Source organism: Ochotona princeps, chromosome 3, assembly GCF_030435755.1.
Source record: "Ochotona princeps isolate mOchPri1 chromosome 3, mOchPri1.hap1, whole genome shotgun sequence".
Taxonomy (NCBI): Eukaryota; Metazoa; Chordata; class Mammalia; order Lagomorpha; family Ochotonidae; genus Ochotona; species Ochotona princeps.
Window position 1 is genome coordinate 94,657,333 of NC_080834.1, and position 20,910 is coordinate 94,678,242.

The 20,910-nt window shown below is 38.2% G+C and overlaps 1 protein-coding gene across 4 annotated transcripts in view; it reads left to right on the plus strand.

The window, feature by feature from the left end:
- The window catches only part of FGF12 (fibroblast growth factor 12), a 536,096-nt gene that overhangs the window by 172,214 nt on the left and 342,972 nt on the right, over nt 1–20,910 (plus strand). The window contains exon 1 of one of the 4 annotated variants that reach the window (XM_004577789.3): nt 8,557–9,207. The exons of 2 other annotated variants lie outside the window; for them this stretch is intronic. In XM_004577789.3, the coding sequence (XP_004577846.1) occupies nt 9,117–9,207 (91 nt within the window). In that variant the 5' untranslated portion in view covers nt 8,557–9,116. Of the gene's footprint in view, nt 1–8,556; nt 9,208–9,492; nt 9,589–20,910 lie in introns of those variants that run through there. One more of the 4 variants, XM_058662114.1, reaches the window with a different exon arrangement.

Here is a 20,910-nt window from a genome sequence, read left to right on the forward strand (position 1 = left end):
ATATGTTTGTCACATTTAATAATAGATTTTACAGATCTACTTAGATTACTACATAAAATGTTGATTCAATTATTTAAAATTGCAGCACATTCATGTGTAGGCTTGTGCTAAAATTGAAATAGTACCACTGGGATCAAACAGTATTATCAGCAATGTTCTACTGCCTGCAGTTGTGCAGTTGTTATAATTATAATCTTGTGTAGTGATATCTGGAAACTACATCAAAACAAGAGTTACACGAGGGAGAAATGTTTTTTAAGTTTTTGAAAGCTAGTGATAAATTATCAACTATAAAGCCATCAATATTTACTCTTTTCAAGAAAGTATGAGTTTCCAATTACTCTATATTATCTCTAGTACACTTAGTTATCAAAATTTTAAACTTTGGTATATAACTATGAAATAGTATCTTACTATAGATACACCTTGTATTTTCCTTATCATGAGTGATTCTTATGACTGTTTAAATGCTTAGAAGTGTGTTTTCATATGTTTAAAAGTGTCTTTTCTTTGGAGTTTCCAGTTTTATAATTCTGTGGGTTATCGTTTTATAATTTAATGTGGAATTGAAATGTTTTCCCAAAATGGAAAACCCACGAAACAGTTGCCATTCATTCCATTTATATACATACAAAAATCATTGCATGCTCTAAGTACTAAGATATAAAAAATGCCAGATATGGACATTAGCAAAATTTGCAGGTAAAAGGACTCATACAGGAAAATATATATGCATGTGACTCTATCTAGCTAGCTATCATCCATCTATCTATTATCTATCTATCTGTCTACACACACATAAGTATGCAGGCAAAGTAAACGAGAGCTTAGAAGTTGTGCGTCACATGGGTTACTGGGAAAGATGGCATGAGAGTTTTCAAGAGATGTGCATGCGATCTATCACAGATATTAAGGGATATGTGGAATATTTACGATCGGAGAAGTGTTCAGAGACTAGCAAAGATGGGTGGGAGTACATATTTGAAACTGTGCCTCTAATTTGGTAATGAGTTTTGACTAACGAGCAAATGTTTTTTTTTAATTGAGAATCATAAGTATTAATTATCTTGGATTGAGTGACTTCATATTTTTCACGACAAACAGCTCAGACTTGGCTATGATGAAAAATATCTTCCTTCCATTTGTCTTGACTGAGATAATTCATTTTTAAGTGCTTCTAATAAAGACAAGAGCTCTATGTTTATTTGAAATAACCTGTTGAAGTGCTGTTAGAGAAGAAAATAATCCAACTGCAGCAGCTAGCCTTGGACATATTACTGATTTGAGGAAGAGTGGTTGGATTGGGGAAAAGAATTCCTCATTCAACTGACCTCGGTATGTTTTCTCAGGAAAGAACTACATTTTTTTTCAGTTTGGTAAGATTCAAGACGCATACCTGGTACCATATTTATTGCTCCTTAGCTAGCGATGGTGTGATGGAACATCAGACATGCTTGGAGGAAAACAGTGTCACTTCTGGGTACTGGCTCAATCTACAAGCAGAGTTTTATTACAGGTGGCTAGAAAGTAAAGTTGTAACATTAAGCTTTGGGCATTGTATATTTAAATACAGGTTATTCCCTTAAACATACTTCAAGTTTCTAAATTATTCTTTGTAGAGCTTTTACTAATAGCTTACTTCCCACCTTCAAAATGCAGAATGGACTGTTTCCTTTTCAGTTCCTTCACTGACGTCTGTAGTGAGACCAGTATTGAAAACCTGTGTCTTACTTGAATTTGATAGTTTCCTAGTTTTTACAGCAAAAGATTAGCTTTGGTTTGAAATATTTGTGGGGAGGGTGAATGCAAGGATGGGTTAAACACACCTGGACACTCTACACACTTTCTAAATGGTAGCAACATTGTTTTAACTAAAATAGTTTTAAAGTTAATTGAATACAACTTAATAACGCTACAATTTCTTTACTACTTTGGCTGTTTAAAAGAGAGTTTCATGGGGCTGACATTGTAGCACAGTCAGTCAAGGCAATGCCAGCATCCAGTATTTGAGTGCTGATTCAAGTCCTGGCTGTCCCACTTCCAATCCAGCTCTCTGCTGGTGCACCCAAGAAAACAGAAGATGACTAAAATACCTGGGACATTGTCACTCATATGAAAGCCCAGAAAGAAACTCATGGTTCCTGGTTTTACCTGGCACAGCCCCAGTTATTGTGATTATTTGGGGAGTGATCAAGGAATTGAAAATCTTTCCCTGCCTTTTGCCCTCTCTCTGTAATTCTGCCTTTCAAATAAATAAATAAATATTTATGAAAAATTACATAAAGGTAGATTTTTTTAAAAAAGCATTCTAATAGACAAACAGGAAGTGATATTAGATACTTCCCTTCCCATAACAAATTTTCCAGTGATACAATAAACTCATTAATAATTAAAGACATGTAAATTCATGTATTACAAGGAAATGAACAAAAATGACAAAGAATAATAAAGTTATTGGTGAAGCTCTGGCAAAATTAACACTGGCATGTTGTTGGTAGAAATCCAAATTCATATAAACTTTCTGGAGAAACTCGTCAATATCTAATCAAAGCATCTGGACACTTTGACTCTGTGTTTTCATTTCTTTGAATCTATCTTGAGACCACACCCCCAATGTGAAAATATTATATACAAATTTGTTTATTGCAGCATTGATGGCAATGCCATAATATCAGATACAATGTAAAAAGCCACTATAGCAGAGAGGGGAATGGCTACATGTCTGCAAAGGAAACAGTGAAAATAAGATAAAAACGTTGGTTACTATAGAAAATGCTAGGGAAAGAAACAGTCTGGATGCTCTGGGAGTAATACTTGCTGGAGAGCATATTTTTGCAAAATGTATATTTTTGCAAAGCACCATGCAATGTTTTGCATATCAAAATATTTATTAAATAATTAAAGATGTTTTTCATTTTGATTAGACAACAGACAACAAGGAGGAGTAACAAATAGAACAAACTGGATTACAAGCTTAACTGCCCAGAAGATGATGAGCAAATGAAAAAGTGACCTGAGACTCTTTACATAATAGTACTTTAATTGGACTCCCTAAAGCTAAAAGCCACAACAACTGCATAACTTCATCCTGTAGAGATTTGGTCTCTATTCCTTCCCTCTCCTTTCCCCACCACGGAAACAGAAGGAACAAAAGGAAAAAATTAAAAGAGACCTGAAACATTTATCTCCCCGTCCTTCCTCCAAACAGTGACCCTCCCCACCCTAATCAAAGGTTCAGAGGGGCATGTGTCCCTCTCAACCATGTAAAAAAACATTAAAAATAAATAAAAATTAAAAAAATAATAGTATTGATTAACAATGTTGTATATAGTAGAATTCAATAAAGTGAATAGACTTGCAAAGTGAATATATCATAAGTTATAAATCTCAGAGTTTTCATTTTAAGGAGAAAATTTTACAAATAAAGAAAAAGACAAAAATGAAATCTAAGGTCTTGGCTTGAGATTAGATGTGTCAGCCATCTCTGTCTCTATCTTTATCTGATGTATTTATCTATAGTTAAATCTGACGGGGAGAAATATAGTATATTAGCTTTCTCCATAGAGATGACCTAACAGCAATGATACCCCAATAACCATAGCTGCATTTATATCCAAGTCTTGATTCCTGGGTACCATTCTGCAACAAAAAGAACTAGGTAGGACTAATTAAAAATGTGTTGATTCAGGAACTATGAGAGAGAAAATGAAAACAAACCGGAACAACATGTGACATCAAAATTTAGGGAACTGCTAAAAAACAGATGTGATATGTCAGAAGGACATACGATCCAGCTCAAAGGAACTCGCAATGGTCACAGGTGGAGCAATTTGATTACAGAATAAATAGTAACAGTGTTGAATTACAGTTCATCAAATAACTGTCTGCTCTAATGAATAATTGAATGAGAAAAATAAAGGAGTGGGAAGAATTCTTACAACAGAATTCCCATTGTTGCAGAAAAATTAAGGATATAAAAATCATTATTAGGCTTACAATTCAGTAATAATTTTTGCAAACACGAACCACAGTGGAGGCTAAAAGTCAGTGCATAAAAGTTTGAGGAGAAATAAATCACTGTGGTGTCAAAGTTTCTTCCTTAATATATTCATCAGTTATAAAAATGAAATGCGTCTTTACATACAGAAACACAGCAGACACTACAGTAACCAAATGACTGAGGTTACTCTCACTGGTTGAAATCATAAAAGCTTCTTCCCCCAATAATGATATGCTGAGAAGGATAAAACATCACTTTTATGGAACTCTATGTACAGTAAATAACCTTAGCCTAATTATTACATATTTGAAAGCTACCACACAAAATATTTGATTAGTACCCACTGGAAGTGTGAAGGCTCTGAAACACGAGAAGGGGCTGAGCAATGTCACATATTGATTGAGACTGAAAAGCACAGCAACTAAATGTGCTCAATTGTGAAACAGAAAGGGTGTTAGAGGAAGCAGTGAAAGTTGAATCAGACTTGTGGTTTATTTTAACACAAGGTACCAGTGAAGATGGTCAGGCATTTTATATGTATACTGATTATACTGTTATTAAAAATTAAAGTGCACACATGAATTGCCTTGATTAATTTAAAATTGAAAGTTTAAGAATACATAATAGGAAAAGAGCAACAACAAATAACAATGAACAACATGAAGAAGACAAAAACACACACATAGACTGGAAAACATAATTTCTCCAGGTCATTTGTCATTGATAAAACTGAATAGCAGTTGATGGCTGGTTTGTCATACTATCTAAAGAAATTAGTATCATTGCATGTCCAGTTTAGAGTTGCAGATGTTTCTAAGCCACGAGTTGCAGACATGACTGGTCCCTTTGCAGTCAATGGATTATAAATGTGGCAAAGAGAAAATACACTACATTAGATAACAGAATTGTTTCAATCTTCTAACCTTTGTTTTGTAAAAATAAAGTTGCTTTTCATCAAGAGACACTTTAAGATTAAGATCGTTATTAAAAGTTTGGGAAATGGCAAAAGTCTTGCATATATTACAGATTCTGTGTAGGCTTCCAAGCAGACAAATTGTGCAGCTGATGCCAAGAGTTAACAGCTTCTGTATTTAATAAGAACAGAAAATAGTGTAGATAAGTCACCGTTTAAAAATCTCAGAAGTCCTTCAAATAACTATTAATTCCTGCATACAAACTATGAGTAGATGGCTCTTACAAAAAAAAGAAAAACAGAGGTAGGAGGGATTTTAACAAATTCACTCCTCGTCATGTACCAGACTTCCCATTCCTTCTTGAAAGGTGCTAAATTGTTTCATTTTGAAAACTCACTGGTGAGTCATTTGCTAGAAGTTGTCCAAGGTATCTAAGTCAATTAGAAAACAGGATGACTAATGTTAAAATGTAATTAGATTCACATAACAATTTATTTTTTTATTTATTTGAAAGGCAAGTAGATAGAAAAGGGCGAGAGAGGGAGAAGGGAGAGGGGGAATGGGAGAAGAGGAAGAGACAAATGGAGAGGGAGCTCTCGTTCTTCTGCTAGGTCACACCCTCAATACTCCAAACAGAGGGGGCTGGGCCAGGCAGAAGTGAGGACAGGAGGAGTTTGGGACTCAATCTGGCAAAGGTTTAAACACTTCAGCCACACCTGCTACCTCCCAGGGAATGAACTAAAGCAAGCCGCAAAGGCAAGCCAGAGTTGTGAAAGCGAGCGTTCCATTCTGGCATGCATATATCCCAGGTATTGTGTTAATGCCCACATTGGTGTGCCACATGCCCACACCAATAATGCTTTAATATTTAGATATTAATAATAACACACCTTACATATAAAATACAAAATATTATTTCAAGTAAAAATGTAACTGATTTGTGGATAATTACAGAAAGCTTAATTTTGTTTATATTAAAATATTGCATTTCCCTAGCTCCACGTACTCCTGATTATCACATTTTGTCTTCATTTTGCCTTGTGTTAATTTTGAATGCTTTGGTATGTGCAGAAATTAATTCATCTAAAATACTGCTGAAAAATCTGTAGGGAAACTGAGATAACTGTGCGTAACTATAAAAACAGACAGCAACCGTAGTAAGGAGTGTTTTCTGAATTCTGATAAAATTCTACTGATCATTTTGATCAGATGTCAGTAACATGTAAAAAAAATAGGTTTCAAAATTCTTTCTCATGCCAAGATCACGTTTTCCTTTAATTCTATTTTCCACAAATATTTTAACCCTATGACATATACTAAAAGCTATTTTCCATTAAAATATGTGCTCTTCTCAGTGTCACCGGAACTCTTCTGAACGTTCAGTCACAACAACAAAATCGAGTGTGATTCCTGCATTTATTTTTTTTCAGGTTCTCTGATGACCCACTTTTCCAAAGCTAAACGCACTTGTTCATAGTCATAACTGTGACGGCCATTTAAGAATTCAGCGGGCCCCTGGAATATTAATTATAACTGAGTTGACTTTCTTGCCCTGCCTTCTGCAAGCTTGTAGTCTTGCTAAGAAGTCAGAAGATTCACACTTCATGCTCCCTATAATCAAATCACAGAGCCACTGTGTTAGGTCTTAGTGATCTAACACCTAGAACACATGGACGGAAGTGACAGTATCTTCCCTTACACAGATAATTAAACCTATTAAAGAACTTTCACCTCATTGAGTCCTTGCAGCAGCCCTGACAGTTGGGAAGACAGGCTCATGATGGCTAGGAAAGTTGATGCTTAGAAAGTCATGTGTATTTTAATTTAATGCATGGACCTGTCAATTCTGCTCTAGCTCTCCTGAGGGAACAAGTGTCCTATCCTACTCCCTTTTCTGTTTTTCCAGCAACAGCACTCTCTCAGGGCAAAAACAGAAACAAACAAAATAAAACAAAAAACCAGTGTAGGCCTTACATTCTAGGGAAGGAGAGCACTACTGGAAAACTCTGTCTTCTGCTGCTGCACTAAGACTATTTTTAGATGTTTTCCTTTTGCTAATTGTCTCTCCTTCCTTTGGGAATTTTGATGGGTACGTCCCCAGATGAGCCAAGTTTCTCACTAATTCCCACAGAGGCTGAAAAGATGAAGTCTGCATGGCTCAGGTGGCCCCTGGGCCTCAGAACGTGCCTGGTGATGACAAGGTGGTGACCTTATGAACACCTTTAAGGACTGTGAAGAGCTGAGCACTTTGGTGATCCCACTGAAGAGCAGGATTACAAAGTGAGAAGAGAGTCCTCAGCTCTTTCTTGGTCTTGAACCCCACTCCAAATGACTTCCTGTACTTCAGTTCTGAAAAGGGAGTGGCTGTGGGTTTAAGCTACACTCCTGGTGCTTGGTTTTCTTTCACAGCTTTTGAAAAAGAGACTTCTTCTGGACAGTTTCAACCTTCACTTCAACCTAGAGGTGGCATCCGAGGAACTTGGCAGGTTGTAGAGGAGAAAAGAGGAAGGGGAGCTAATAGCCCTTTTTACTCCTTTGGGGAGAAGGGCTAACCAGTTCGTGGGAGGAAACCAGGAGTTAGGAGATGTGAAAAAGAGGAAGGCAGCGTTTGGCTCCATCTCTGGCTAATCCTTCTAACAGTCTTTATTCAGTGAACCACCTAGGAGCTGCTGAGGTGGGGCAATGAACTATTGAATCAGAAATTTGGATAACTGTACGGTTCAAGCCCTACAGGTCAAGACTAAGTCATAGTAATTAGCACTTAACTTCATACTTTTGTTGTTGTCGTTGTTTGTTTTTTCCTGATCCTCATCAAGGGCTGGGTAAGGCAGATGTTAGCATCACTTCTTTCTCTAAGTGCAGAAAGGAGACATGGGGATGTTGAATATCTTGTAAGCCCTCCCAATCAAGAGGAATTTGAACTTGTACTCTCTACAAGTTCTGTACTTTGAACAATGATGTACTGTTTCTTGCGTTTGCTTAAGTCCCTTTTTTCCCACTGAGATGTCATCGGGTCCTGTCCTATTCCATGGCCCTCATCCTGTGCATGCTTGCTTCATTTATGGCCTTTGGGACTCGACGGCATGATGTTGCTGATCTTAGGGGGAAACGGGGTTGCAATCGAGACTGTAAGCCCAGGGAAAAGATTCCTGATCATCTTCACCATCTGGCAAAGGTAGAGCCCAGCAGAACCCTCTCACGCTTAAGCCCGCTGCTGCTGTTGGATTTCCTGCCACACCTGTCTTGCCCTAGCTAGGTCTGTCTTCAGTTGCGGGCACATAGCAGGATGCACCCGGGCTAAGCTCTTCCAAAAACCCTCATTTCCGCAACCCTTCCACACCCAGAGACGGTAAGTGACTTAGCCAAGGTCATACAGTCCCAGCTGGAAAAGACCAGGCGTCCAGCCTTCCCTCCTACGTTCTTAAGCTCCCCTAGGCTCTCCTCGCCAGAAACCCCAGAGCTTTCCTTATTGTAATCCCTCCTCCCTGCCCAGCCCCCGCTTCCCGCGAGTCGCTTCTGACGCTCGGCAGCCTCCAGGGTCCAGTGCTTCCTGCCGGCGCGTCTCTTCCGCCCGATTCCCTCGCTGGAGCCACCCCGGCTCCGCGCACAGCCCTCGGGAGCGCAGCCTTCCGGGCTGACTGGGCCGCCCGCCCTGACCACGCGGCGGCCCTCTCCTCCCACCGCAGTTCTGGAAGGCAGTGGGCCCGGAGGCTGGAGGGCCAGCTGGGTTTCCCGCCCGTCGCTCCGGAGCCAGAGCAGAGGAGCTGCCCCAAGCCCCTCGTCCTGAAGGAAAGGGGACGCCTCGGGACCCTGTCCCTGTCCCTCCGGACGTCGACACCTGCCAGGAACCCCTATCCTCGGTGACGTCCTCCGCCTCTTCCGTCCACTCACCCGCGCGCTGACGAGCCGCCTCCTTCGGAAAGTCCCAAAGTGTCAGGGAGCCCACAGAGGTGGGGCGCAGCCTCTGGCTCCCGTGAGGGCTGGCCCCGGTGGAGCGGTGCTTCCTCCCGCCAGCCCGGCAGCGGCGCCTGCCGCGCTGGCTGCTCGCGCCGGGGCCCTGGGCGACCCATGTGCGCCCTACCCTCTGCCTGGGACGCGCGCACCATGGACTCACGACCCGGCTTCCGAAGGGAGGCCGCCTCTTGGTTGGACAATTAGCGCAGGTGGGCGGGGAGTCGAGAACCCCACGGGCGCGCTTCTCCATGAAGATTCTTGGGCTTTCTCTGAAGAAAGGAGTGCATATGCTGCAGTGCCTCTGTGGAAGGAGCCTGAGGTCCAGCCACAGCCCGAGCGGTGAGCAGAAGCCCCTTCCCAACCCCCACGCGCCCGAGGCCCCCTGGCCTGCTCCAGGCCCTTTCTCCCCGCCCCCTCGCCTTACTCAGCGCGCCGGGTGTTAGAAAGGAGGCGGTGCCCCCCCACCCCCCGGGTGAGGGGTGGCTCCACCGGCAGTTTTGCCTTGGGGGTGCTCGCTTCCTTCCTTTTTTTTTCAATCCCGGAAGTCCCTTTCGCTCCCGGGAACGCGTTAGCTGTCACCGAGCGCTGACTTGGAGTCAGGTCCCCCTCTGAGGGCGCTCGAAGCGACCTGCTTTCCACTTAACTCGCGACGCTCTGTTTGAGCCTGCAAGGGCGGCGCGCGACGTGGAGTTGTTCAGTGTCCCCTCCGAGAAGTTACGGGTATGTCTGACAGGAGAGGGGACTTTTAAAAACAGGTGGTCAACAGGACAGGTGTCTTTTCTGATTCTTGCTTGGTCCGAAAAGTAGGCGTCTGGAGGTCGTCTGGAGTGCGTTTTCCCCAGGGAGCAAGTGATTTCTGTCCTCGGTACTGAAATGGGAGAGTTCCAATTAGCCCTACGCTTAAGCAACTGGCTCCCTCAAGAGAGGCCCTGGGAAGGAAGGAAAGATAGACCCTTGCTATATTTAAAATAGTAACAATAACAATAATTATTATTTAAATGAAGACATGCCAAATTAGAACCAGACAAATGTGATTCATTTCTCCTGAAGCCTTGTAAGTGCTGGATTGTTTCACTGCGTTTCCCCTCCCTCTACTGTTCATCTCTGCAAGGCACAAGTTCCTGTAAAGTGATTGTCTATTAATTTTTCCATTGACAATTCAGCTTTTGTGTTTTTTGATATTTCTTTGGCAAAAGGGTGTGTATGTAAAGATAGGGAAGGCACATTGTGGTGCCTTTGTGGAAAAGAATGCATTGTTTTGCTCCAGAAGTTTCAAATAACTTTAATTTTCAACATTTTAATGACGTTGTGATAGATTTTGTACTCAAAACTTGGTATGTGATTTTGGAGAATCTGATTCATTTCGTTCGTTATGCCAGCTGTTTTCATTTTGTTCTGGAGCAATGAAAATTATATTTGGGGAGATTAAAATATATATAGGTTTCATCCATGCTTCCTTTAACTTTCTGGTGATCAAAATGATGCTACTTAAATAGAACTAATTAGTTTATCTGAGAATGCATCTTGGAAATGGAATGAGCAATGACATCTCATAGCTGTGATTTTATGTTACTCAAAATATTGTTTCCTTAGTTTTTCTTGGCCACCATATTTGTAAGTGTTAGCAGATATCATAAAGATAGATACTGTATTGTAAACTGATGCACTTGATGTTGGAATGTGTGTTTTTGAAAGCCAATAGAGTTGTGCTGTTTTTATTCTGTTATCCTGGCTTACATTAAATACATTTTGAGTAGGTTGTAACTTGAATGGGAATGAAAATTTTGGGCAGTTTATATGGTATTTACCAAAGGCAGGATACTGACACTTGAAAAAGAAAATAAAGTTCATTTGCTAACAGTGACTTTCCCAAATAGTCACCGGCTTAGACCAAAGGAATAACCAATGTGATTGGACAGCGTAGATTATTACAAACCTGGAAATTTGAGTTTAATTATCTGGTGATAAGGTGGTCACATTATTGTGTCACTGAAAATATTTGAAACATTATTGTTATCTAAAAATAATGGGAATGATAGCACCTATAACCTGGTCTCCATGACTGACTTTCATCTAGGCTTGAAGAAACCATTTTCAAGGATTGCACTGCATTTGTCTAATTGTGGATTTTTTTTAGTACAGTTAGCATGACCGTATTTATCAATTTATGGTTAAATATGCATGATTCCAACAATAGTACCTACCTCATAGATTGTTGTAAGGATTAGTTAATAAGAGTCAAAATAATTAGTTATGTTTTCTTTACATGCCAGGCATTCTTCTAAGAACTATATGGCTGTGTTTAGATTTTGCTATTACGTTTTATGCTATAAATATTTATCTTATATGGTGTCTGCCATTATCATGACCTTACACTCATTCTGTATATACCCAATGTGCACATGAAAAACTGTGGTGGGCTTGGCGGCGTGGCCTGGTGGCTGGGGTCCTCGCCTTGATCCCATGTGGCCGCTGGTTCTAGTCCCGGCAGCTCCACTTCCTCTCTGTCTCTCCTCCTCTCAGTATATCTGACTTTGTAATGAAAGTAAAATAAAATCTTAAAAAAAAAAAAAAAAAAAAAAAAAAAAAGAAAAACTGTGGTAAAGACATCATAGTCTTGAAAGCTGGAATAAACCACTCTAGATTTTTTTTTTAACCTTTACCTAAAGAAAAATATTTTGAAAATGTCATACATGTAGTAGCAGACTTATGCCAACTATTCCTTCCTTCCTTCATTGTGGGAGCTTGTGGGAGTGACATAATTTGTTATGAGTTAAAGATACTCCCAAACACATTTTTGAATTTGGAATCATGAATATTTCAACATCTGATTTAGGTTTTATTATGTAATTGGGGCTAGAGAACTGAAAATTAATCCTTGTTTCAACTGAGATTTTAAATAAAATATTTATTGGTCCTATTTTTCATCTGCAAAAATTGATTTTTTTTAATAGTTTATCCATGGTACTCAACAGATCCTCTGCACTACCGTGTGATGGAGACGGAATGAGCTGCCAAGTGAAAGGCAGTTTTAAACATGTCCTAGGGACTTTAGATAGTCCCTATCCCTTATGTTTTTTCACTTCTCCAAATGAAATTGTATTTTTTTAGTATGGGCCAGTTCATTAAAAACAGATTAGAAATTAAATACTAAGAAATTCAGTGAAGGATATCCGCCTCTTTTGTCAACGTGATAAAACACAAAGGTTTTACTTCAAAGGGATAGTGAAGCAGGCTCATTTGCCTAAAGATGGAAAAGTAGTGACTGAAACAACGTTGGTGCCTGCTGACTTTCTTCCTAAGATAGAGTTATGAGAAAGTCAAAGCATTCTATCAAAGAGTGGTTTAAGATTGCACAGGAAAGGCCGTTTGAATGTTGTGGAAGAGGGATTTTTGTCCTGATAATCAGGCTCTTGAGCAGGCTGAGGAACAGCAAGCAAGAAGAGAGCAATGCTGCGGTGTTAGCTCCCTGTTGTAGTGGTAGTGTAAGTGTGTAGGTGCATTTGTGCACATGCGTGCTTGTCTTATCCCTTTACATTATTCAAGGAAGCCACCTTCTTTACTTGAACATGTGTGACTTGTCTCCACTGTCAATTAGAGGTGGAGCTAAACAATAAAAAAAAAAACTCTTCAATCTGATTTAAAATGTGCAATTAAAACTCAACCATACCACTATTTTCAAGCACAACACAAGCATTTAGTTGAAAACCATCCATTACAGCCATGTTTCATCACACACTTGTGAATCTGTTCTGCAGACTGGTCAAGGAATGTCAGAGAGTGACTATACATTGCAAGCTTAATTTCCAGGAAACAATCCTATACTAAGATGCTAAACAATTACCCAAAACTGTATCTTTGCTTGTAAATATCTAGATAATAGATGCTTTCCCAAACTGGGACAAATGGAAAATTAGGATATGTTGAATTTCAATTCAGTTTCAGAAATGTACCAAATCACAATATGAGTGATAAAACTACACCTTATAAAGGAATGTACTATATTGAGTTACTCACGTTTTTGCAGTTTTGAAATATGGATGATATTAGTGTAAAATTACCTCCAATTATCCAATCTTGGATAATTTTAGTGAAGGGTAATTAGTGATATTCATAATAATCCATAATTATTAACTTTATTGTAGAATTTTTCTTTGAGTTGTTTTTATGCCATAAGCTCAAATCTTTTCATTGTTTCATGATGCTCCAATGGCTTAACATGAATATGAACATGTTTTCAGTTCCATAAATAATTAATAAAACCTTGTCAATTTTTATAAATATTGGTGTGAATGCTTTTGTGTAGAAGTAACTCAATATAACCTGTATTATTTTTAATTATCATAGCATCATGCCACATCAATTACATTTTTTATGATTTTTGTTTTCAAAGAGACTTTTGTTTTTTAACAGGAGATTTTACAGGGTTAATGTCAGAAGATTAAAGATGTTAGTGCTCATTATAACACTTTGTTGTACTGTTAAGTGATAGATTTCCTTTTTTTTAAAGACTTATTTGCTTTTTATTGGAAAAGGCAGATCAGATTTATGGAGAGAAGGAGAGACAGAGAGAAAGATGTTCCATATGCTGGTTCACTCTGCAAATGGCCTCAGTGATGGAGTTGAGCTAATCTGAAACCAGGAGCCAAGAGCTTCTTTTGGGTCTCCCACGTGGGTGCAGGGTCCTGAACCTTTGTACCATCCTCTGTCATAAGCAGGGAGCTGGAAGGGAAGAGGAGAAGGTGGGACACAAACCAGTTCCCATTTGGGATCCTGGTACTTGCAAGATGGCTTAGCCATTGAGTAATCATACTGGGCCCAAATGGTGGTTTCTACTATGTGCAAATATACTGACAAACCTCGTTTTTAAACATTGATATTATTACCTTAGAAAATTTTAAGTTCATAGAAAAATTGATAAAATGTACAGATATTCCATAAATTCAATACCCCACAATGCATAATCTGCACTATTTCCCATGGCCCCCATCTTGCAGAGCAGTGTATTTGTTACAGAATCTACATTGACACACCATTATCACCAAATGTCCCCTGTTTATATTAGGGCTCACTCTTGGTCTTGTCTATTCTACATATATTAATAATGACATATCTCTCTCATAATAGTTACATTTGGGATATTTTCACTGCCCTAAAAACGTTCTGTACTCCATCTGTTCCACCCTACATCTATTTATTCCTCCATTTTTAGCCCCTGGAAACTAATGATCTTTTTAATCTCTTCATAGTTTTGCCTTTTCTAAATATGTTATGCGGCTGGAATAGTCCTTCAAATAATTCATAGAAAGTTAAAAGATAAGTTTATTTTCTTGCAAAATAAAATTTATGCATCCAGTGTAGTTTCAGAAAGTTCATGGAAAATTTGCATTATGAAAAACTCAACAAGGATTTCAAATTCTCATACAAAAATAAGTTTGTCCAATAATCCCATTTTCCACAAGATATTTGAATTATTTTATGTAGTGTGTTATTTTTGAAACATTGGACTTTTTGTTTTGTAAGATATATTTAAATTTTCTCCATGTGTTCTTATTCATTGATACTGCATTTTTTAAGCACTTTATCATATTGCATTGCCTGAGTAAATTACTGTTTGTAATCCATTCATTCACTGAAGGGGACTTGATTCTTCAGGTTTAGAAAGTGGTACATAATTTTTTAATAGATATTGATCTGAATGTCATTGTTTAGAAATAGATTTTTAACTCATTTGAATAAATAATAATGAGTTGTTCTGTATTTAGTTTTGTAGCAAATTGCCCAACTGTGTTCCAAGATAGCTCTATGGATTTGCTTTCCCACCAACAGGGAACTCCGTGGAACTCCGTGTTCTCATCACAATCTGATGATATAAAAGTATTGGATTTTGAGTACACTGCTATCTCACTAACTTCTTAGTTCACAAACCCCTAATGGCATGTAACACTGAATATCTTCCTGTGTTTGCTTCCCAACTTTGCATTTTCTGTGGAGAGGTTTCTGATCATGTCATTTGACTACAGTTTAGCTCATTTTCTTTTTGTTGAACTTGTTTTTCACTTTTCTCCAAAAATTTTGAGTTACTTTCTTCGGCACGTTGTAGATTGTTACTATTTCACTCACTTGAACTTAGATTATTGCCACATCATTTACATTGACAGATGAAATGTGTGAGAAGTGACACTCTTTGACATGTAAGTTTTAATGGTCACAGCACATTTCATATCAAGGCTCTTTGCTGCTGCTCATGCACAAAAGCAGTGTTGAATCCGCAAGCCTGTGTTCCCGAGCGTGTGTTAAGAACACATCCTTGCCGTGTGACCTAAGATGAGCACGTCATACAAAGGAGTAGTGAAAATCTCTGCTAGTAGCTTCAATTTCTATGGTAATTCCGTATCTGGATGCCAGTTGACTGTAGTAAGGATAGACTAATTTAAAAATAATACAACTTAACAGAAGGTTTTTGTGCTGTTTAATATATTTTCCAGGCAAAGCACTCTGATTTCTCTGTTATGCCATTTGTATGTGTTGGTGTCTCTCTGTTGTCTGTTTTTGCTTATTTAAGAAGTTTAAAACACCAACAATGGTCAGAGATAGCCCTGGCGGAAACAGAGATCTGGAAACTCAATATGTGTTTCCCATGTTAGTGGCAGAGAATCAGCAACTTGAAACATCATCTGGTGCCTTCTAGAGTCTGCATTATCCCAAAACCTGAGTCAGGTCTGGGGTTGGGAATTGAATCCAGATGCTCTGATGTGGGATGTGAATAGCTCAATTGACAGCCTACACACTAGGTCATATACACACTCTGTCGTTTAGTAGTTAGTTAGCACATCAAGTTGCACATGTTTGTTATCTGCTTTCTACTAACTCGCCTGAGTCAGGTTGCCAACTTGTGCTTTAAATGGTTTTTTAAATGATGGGATAAACTTCTGTTCATGTTATTCAGCAAATTGAAATTATTCTTTCATAGTTGTGGTTTAATTGAAAGAGTGTTTAAGACTGAGTTGCTCCTTTATACTAACCCTGAAATATGGAAATTACCTGTTGTTGCCCTCAGTCACATCTGCAAAACAAAATAAAAAACTTTGTTACCTGAAAAGCAGTGACAATGTGGTAGCTCCCATAACTATTGTAGTTTTGCCAGGCAAATGAAAACGGAAATAAAAACTGCTTTTTTTTTCTTCTTTTACCTATAAAATAATAGTTGTGTTCATTGAGAAGAAAGCCAGGGTAGTCCTTTATGCTGTAGAGATTGAAATCCATGCCTGAGAAATCCACGTGTCTCACTTTTCTATTCCCATGTAAGAGGCAGATGCATTCTGAAGCCAACGGTGCTTGCATCATGCCAATTAAGCCTCCCCAAATGGCATCTCTCGCTTCTTTGTCCCCTCTTCAACAGAAAGTGGAAAGGTAGAAAAAAATATATATGCATACACAAACACACATATATGTATATCATGTGTCAGTGACTTCAGACGTTGTATTATTCAATTGAGCAAATAATCCTTGAGGTCTAATTGCATGCTAGATTAGAAGTGAGGTATCTGGAAGTAAAAGTTACAATATGAAGCAAGGTACGATCATGATAAAAGTGACGTATTTGAAAGCCTTAGCCTGTTTTGGTTTAACATATCCTTACCTGATTGAACGGTGAATGATAAAAACTTTCCCACAAAAGGAACAATTGGCGTGGGATTTATGTTCAGCTGTCTCTGAGCTTGAAAAGCACTTGGGAATTCAAAAGGATGTTTTGAGAGATGACATATGTAAGCTGAAATAGCAAAGAGGAGGACATCTGATATTTTACTGGCAAATAAAAAGAAGATAAATATGTATGTATATATGTATATATTTTTGAACAAAGATAATCACTCCATAATTCAATTCTAGTATAATTAGAATTGGTTATGTGTAAATATATAGACTAATTTTCTGTATTTTACCCTTTCTGTTCCTACTTGAATGTGAATCCATTATTCACAGCCAAATATAATGCATCGACTTCTGTGATATAAAAGTTATAAAGGAATAACCAGAGTTATCCAGGGAATAGTTACAGATTTGCTTCCCCAAAGTCTTGGAAGTATCTTAAAACAATGGAACTCTTTGGCCTTGTTCAACTTAGTGTGTTGTAATTGCTATCTTTATGCACTTTTTTTTTCATTTGACAGCGTTAATGATGTCATGTCTGAATATTTTTTTAAGTCTGTTAAATGCTGGACATTTTAATTTCATAGATTGCTGATCAAAAAGATTGTGTGAATCTGCCAAGACAATCTCTTATTGAAATTATGCTTCTTATTCATACATAAGCTAGTACCATCTACCCCCTCCACTCATTACTGTTTATAGAAATGATAGCATTGCAGTTAGTGTCACTGATTGCCCATGTCGTTGCTTCAATGAAGCCAGCTGGGATGCGATTGTGTGGTCTTTAAATAAAACTTAGTGGCACAAAATGAATCCTTTTTATAGGGGAGAGGGGTTGTTGCTGGATGTATTCTTTTCTAAGGCATTAATTATTTGCTCCTTTTGGAGGAACTTGAGATCCAGTGAATTGGCATGTTTGCTCAGGGTATGACCTTGGCACTAAGGAACTTGTGAGTAAATAGCATGGTTACAGTCTTTATGAAGCCAAGCTCACAATGGTAGCAGTGGTCTCCTTTCCAGACCATGCTCCAGCACTCTGTAAACAGTTCAGTGACTGGAGATATATTCAGTGTGCCAATGGTTGGAGCTGCTGAATGTCTCAGGCCAGAAGAGTATGTTCAGGAATTCTGGGCATATGATCTATGCCTTCAGGTGCAAGAGGACTACCTGGAAGTGAGGAGAAATAGAATTTGTTTTGTGGCTTTTCATTTAAGGGGATGTACAGTAACTGTGTAATGGAGATTATCATATCCAGATGTGAGGATACGATGCAGTATACATCTCTACTTCCAGATCAAAGATGGACTGCCAATGAAACTGTTAATTATATGTTGACAATAGGATGCTGGACTCTCTGCCATTTTCCATGCCCACAATGATGGACATATGACGATTTATGAAGAATTACATTATAGTGATAATATAGGGGAACTTAGTCGGGGGTGGGGGACTTGAGGAGTAAGGAAAATCCCAGGGCCTGTGGAACTGTATCATAAAATGATGATGATGATGATGATGATGAAGAAATTAAATAAAAGATAAAGTTGGTGATGCAGTTTAAAGTTTCCAGAACATTAACAGTGGAGGGCACCAGTTACTGCCTTTGATATTTTGATGTGAAAGTGTTCTTTGAGATTGATGCAAGGATGTCTTTCCTTACAGAACACAAATCATTAAACTAAAGATTCTCCATGCGAAGGTATCTAAGTTTATATAAACTCACTCACTCACCTGAAAAAATCTTTAATTTATCTATATCCATCTAAAAATGTTTTTTCAATGGGTAGGTGTATGATGATGGATTCCTTTTCTAGTTAAAAACAGTGATATATATGTAATGTATGTTTCAGGTTATACAGCTGTTCCATTCATAGCAGAAAACACTGAAAATGTAAAATCAGTGTATAGAAATAAAAACATGTCTTAGCCTATTCTCTGTTTCTGCAACAGACCCATATCTGAACATTTTATAAAGAACCAGTTTGGAGATTCAGGAGCATAGTGCTACCATCTTTATGGCTCTGGTGAGGCTGTCACAGGGGCATGCGTCAAAAAGGCAACACAGCTTGCAGAGAAGAAGTCACTTGGTGAGACAGGGAACAAGACCAGAACGAACTTCCAAACTTTCTCTGCTAAGAACTGATCTACTCCTTCAAGGCCAGGAGACAGCACCAGCCATTCATGAGGGCAGGGTCTCCATGACCTGTCCGCCTTGCCCTAGGCTCCACTTCTCAACCACTTCAACACTGACACACTGGGGATCCAGATTCCAATACATGAGCCTTTGAGAAGCAGGGAAAAAATACTATCTAAGCCAAAGTAATACATATAATTGCAAATCCCCTCCCCTTCTTTTTAAGGCAAAGAAATTATAAAAGCCTGTTCTTGAGAGTTCTGTGGAGAAAGGCGTGCTTTGTGGAAAACGGGAAAGGAGTTTCTTCTTTTTTAGCACACACTGACTTTATCTATAAATCAGGCTGGAGATAATGAGGAAATTGTGGAACATCTATACCATGTTTGTAAAACTTGATTGTGTTCAAAACTCTAATGAAAGTGCTGTTTTACAAAAGATTATTCCAAATATGATTTCAAAAAGTACTGTATTTATCAGTGTACTATCACTGCATATTTAGATCACATCCATTTTTTTCCCCAATGCCACAGTTTCACAGGCACAGGGATCCACTCTTCCACTCCCTCCATATCTACCTCCCCACTGTTTTTCTCCATATTATTACAATAATATAGTGGTTCGGTAACAGTCACAGTCCAACATTCTGCTATTTAAGTGTATCATGTCATGGTAGGTATCTAGTATCCTGTTATCAAGACTTATTTAACAGTTTCATTTGGCGCATGTTTGTATTTGGGAGTAGAGAGGCAACCTGTACTGTATCTTCACTTCCCAGTACATTAGTCTCCATTCTACAGTTCATTTGTGAGAGTGTGTGTTTATACGTGTTTACCTGTGTATCTAGTTATCTTTCACTTCACATGAAGGTTGTCTTGTATCAGAAAGAACATATGGCATTTGTCTTTTATGGGTTGAGTTATTTCACTAAGTATGATGGTCTGCAGATAGGACAATGCTTAAGGCCAGAAGGCCAACAGGTAGTCCTCAGAGTTTGTATTTGCAATATAGTGGAAAGCAGCATCTGTGTAAGTTATGGAAAACTTTTGCAGACAAAGTAGAAATTTACCTTCTGGCTGTAGCATGACTGTGTTACTGTGGCTTATGTCATTTTCCTATGCCTCAGACGTGAAATGGGACTTAAATGTTGATACTGTTTATAGAATTTTTCAGAAGATTAAAAGGTATCAATGTGTATAAGTTTCTCAACTTTCCCTATCTTAGTTGTAGTGCTTTAGTCAGTGCTTAGCATTTTCTGGTGTTCATTTCTTGCCTTCCTTTTTTCTGTGTTGTGAAATGCGGAAGGAATTCTTTTAGTAGTATATGAATTATCCTAATTGATTTTTTTCTGGTTTATGGCATGGAAAATGTGCACCAGTGATGGATCTTTGGATATATTTAACGTTTTCTGCCTGTTGTTTTTTGCCCATTATTTAAGGCAGTCCTTTATTCTAACAAAATGCACTAGGCGTCTATGTCTAGCCAACTTCATCTGTGACGACTCCTGCTTGTTTACATAAAGTAAGAACCACCATAACACTAATAGAATTATAAAAAATTGTGATTAGTGATGTCATGGTAAAAATAAATGTAAACTCACATTGGAGAGTAATTTGGCTGTAACAAATATTTTGAATTATATTTTAAGTGATTTTGTTTAGCTGAATTTCTCTAATTATGCACAATTAGTTCTGCTTATTATTGTATAGTGCTCACTTTTCAACTCTTATGTTGTTAGATTAGTTAAAGGATCAGGACAAGAATATAAAAAAATCATGTTAAATTTTAATGTTGTAGAATCGGTAAAACTGAAAAAATTCCTGACCTTATCAGCCCACTACTGAATAGTAAGTGCACTGTAACATTCATGTTGGGATAGCTAGGTTTATTTGGTAGACTGCTAATTTTCTATTCCTTTCCGTTGCTTCACTCATGAAGTAATTGCTAGGAAATACTAGTATTTGCACATTGCACCAATTTTTGCTTGTGTTTATATAACCTTTCTAATCAGACTTCTTTGCTCTGAACTACTGAAATATAAGAATTTTGGCACTCCTCCCAATCTTAAAAAAAAATCTAGACTCTGGGCCATTAGACTAATTTACTGGATCTTGAGGAAAACTGGAATATGCAACATTGCACAGAATGAAAATCTTAAGACAAGTATTAGCTCTATGTCCTTCCTTCGGAGAGCCCCCAGGCCACTTCTCATTAAGATCTAGTGTGTCTTTGCATAATAGGTATATATTTTTTTCTTA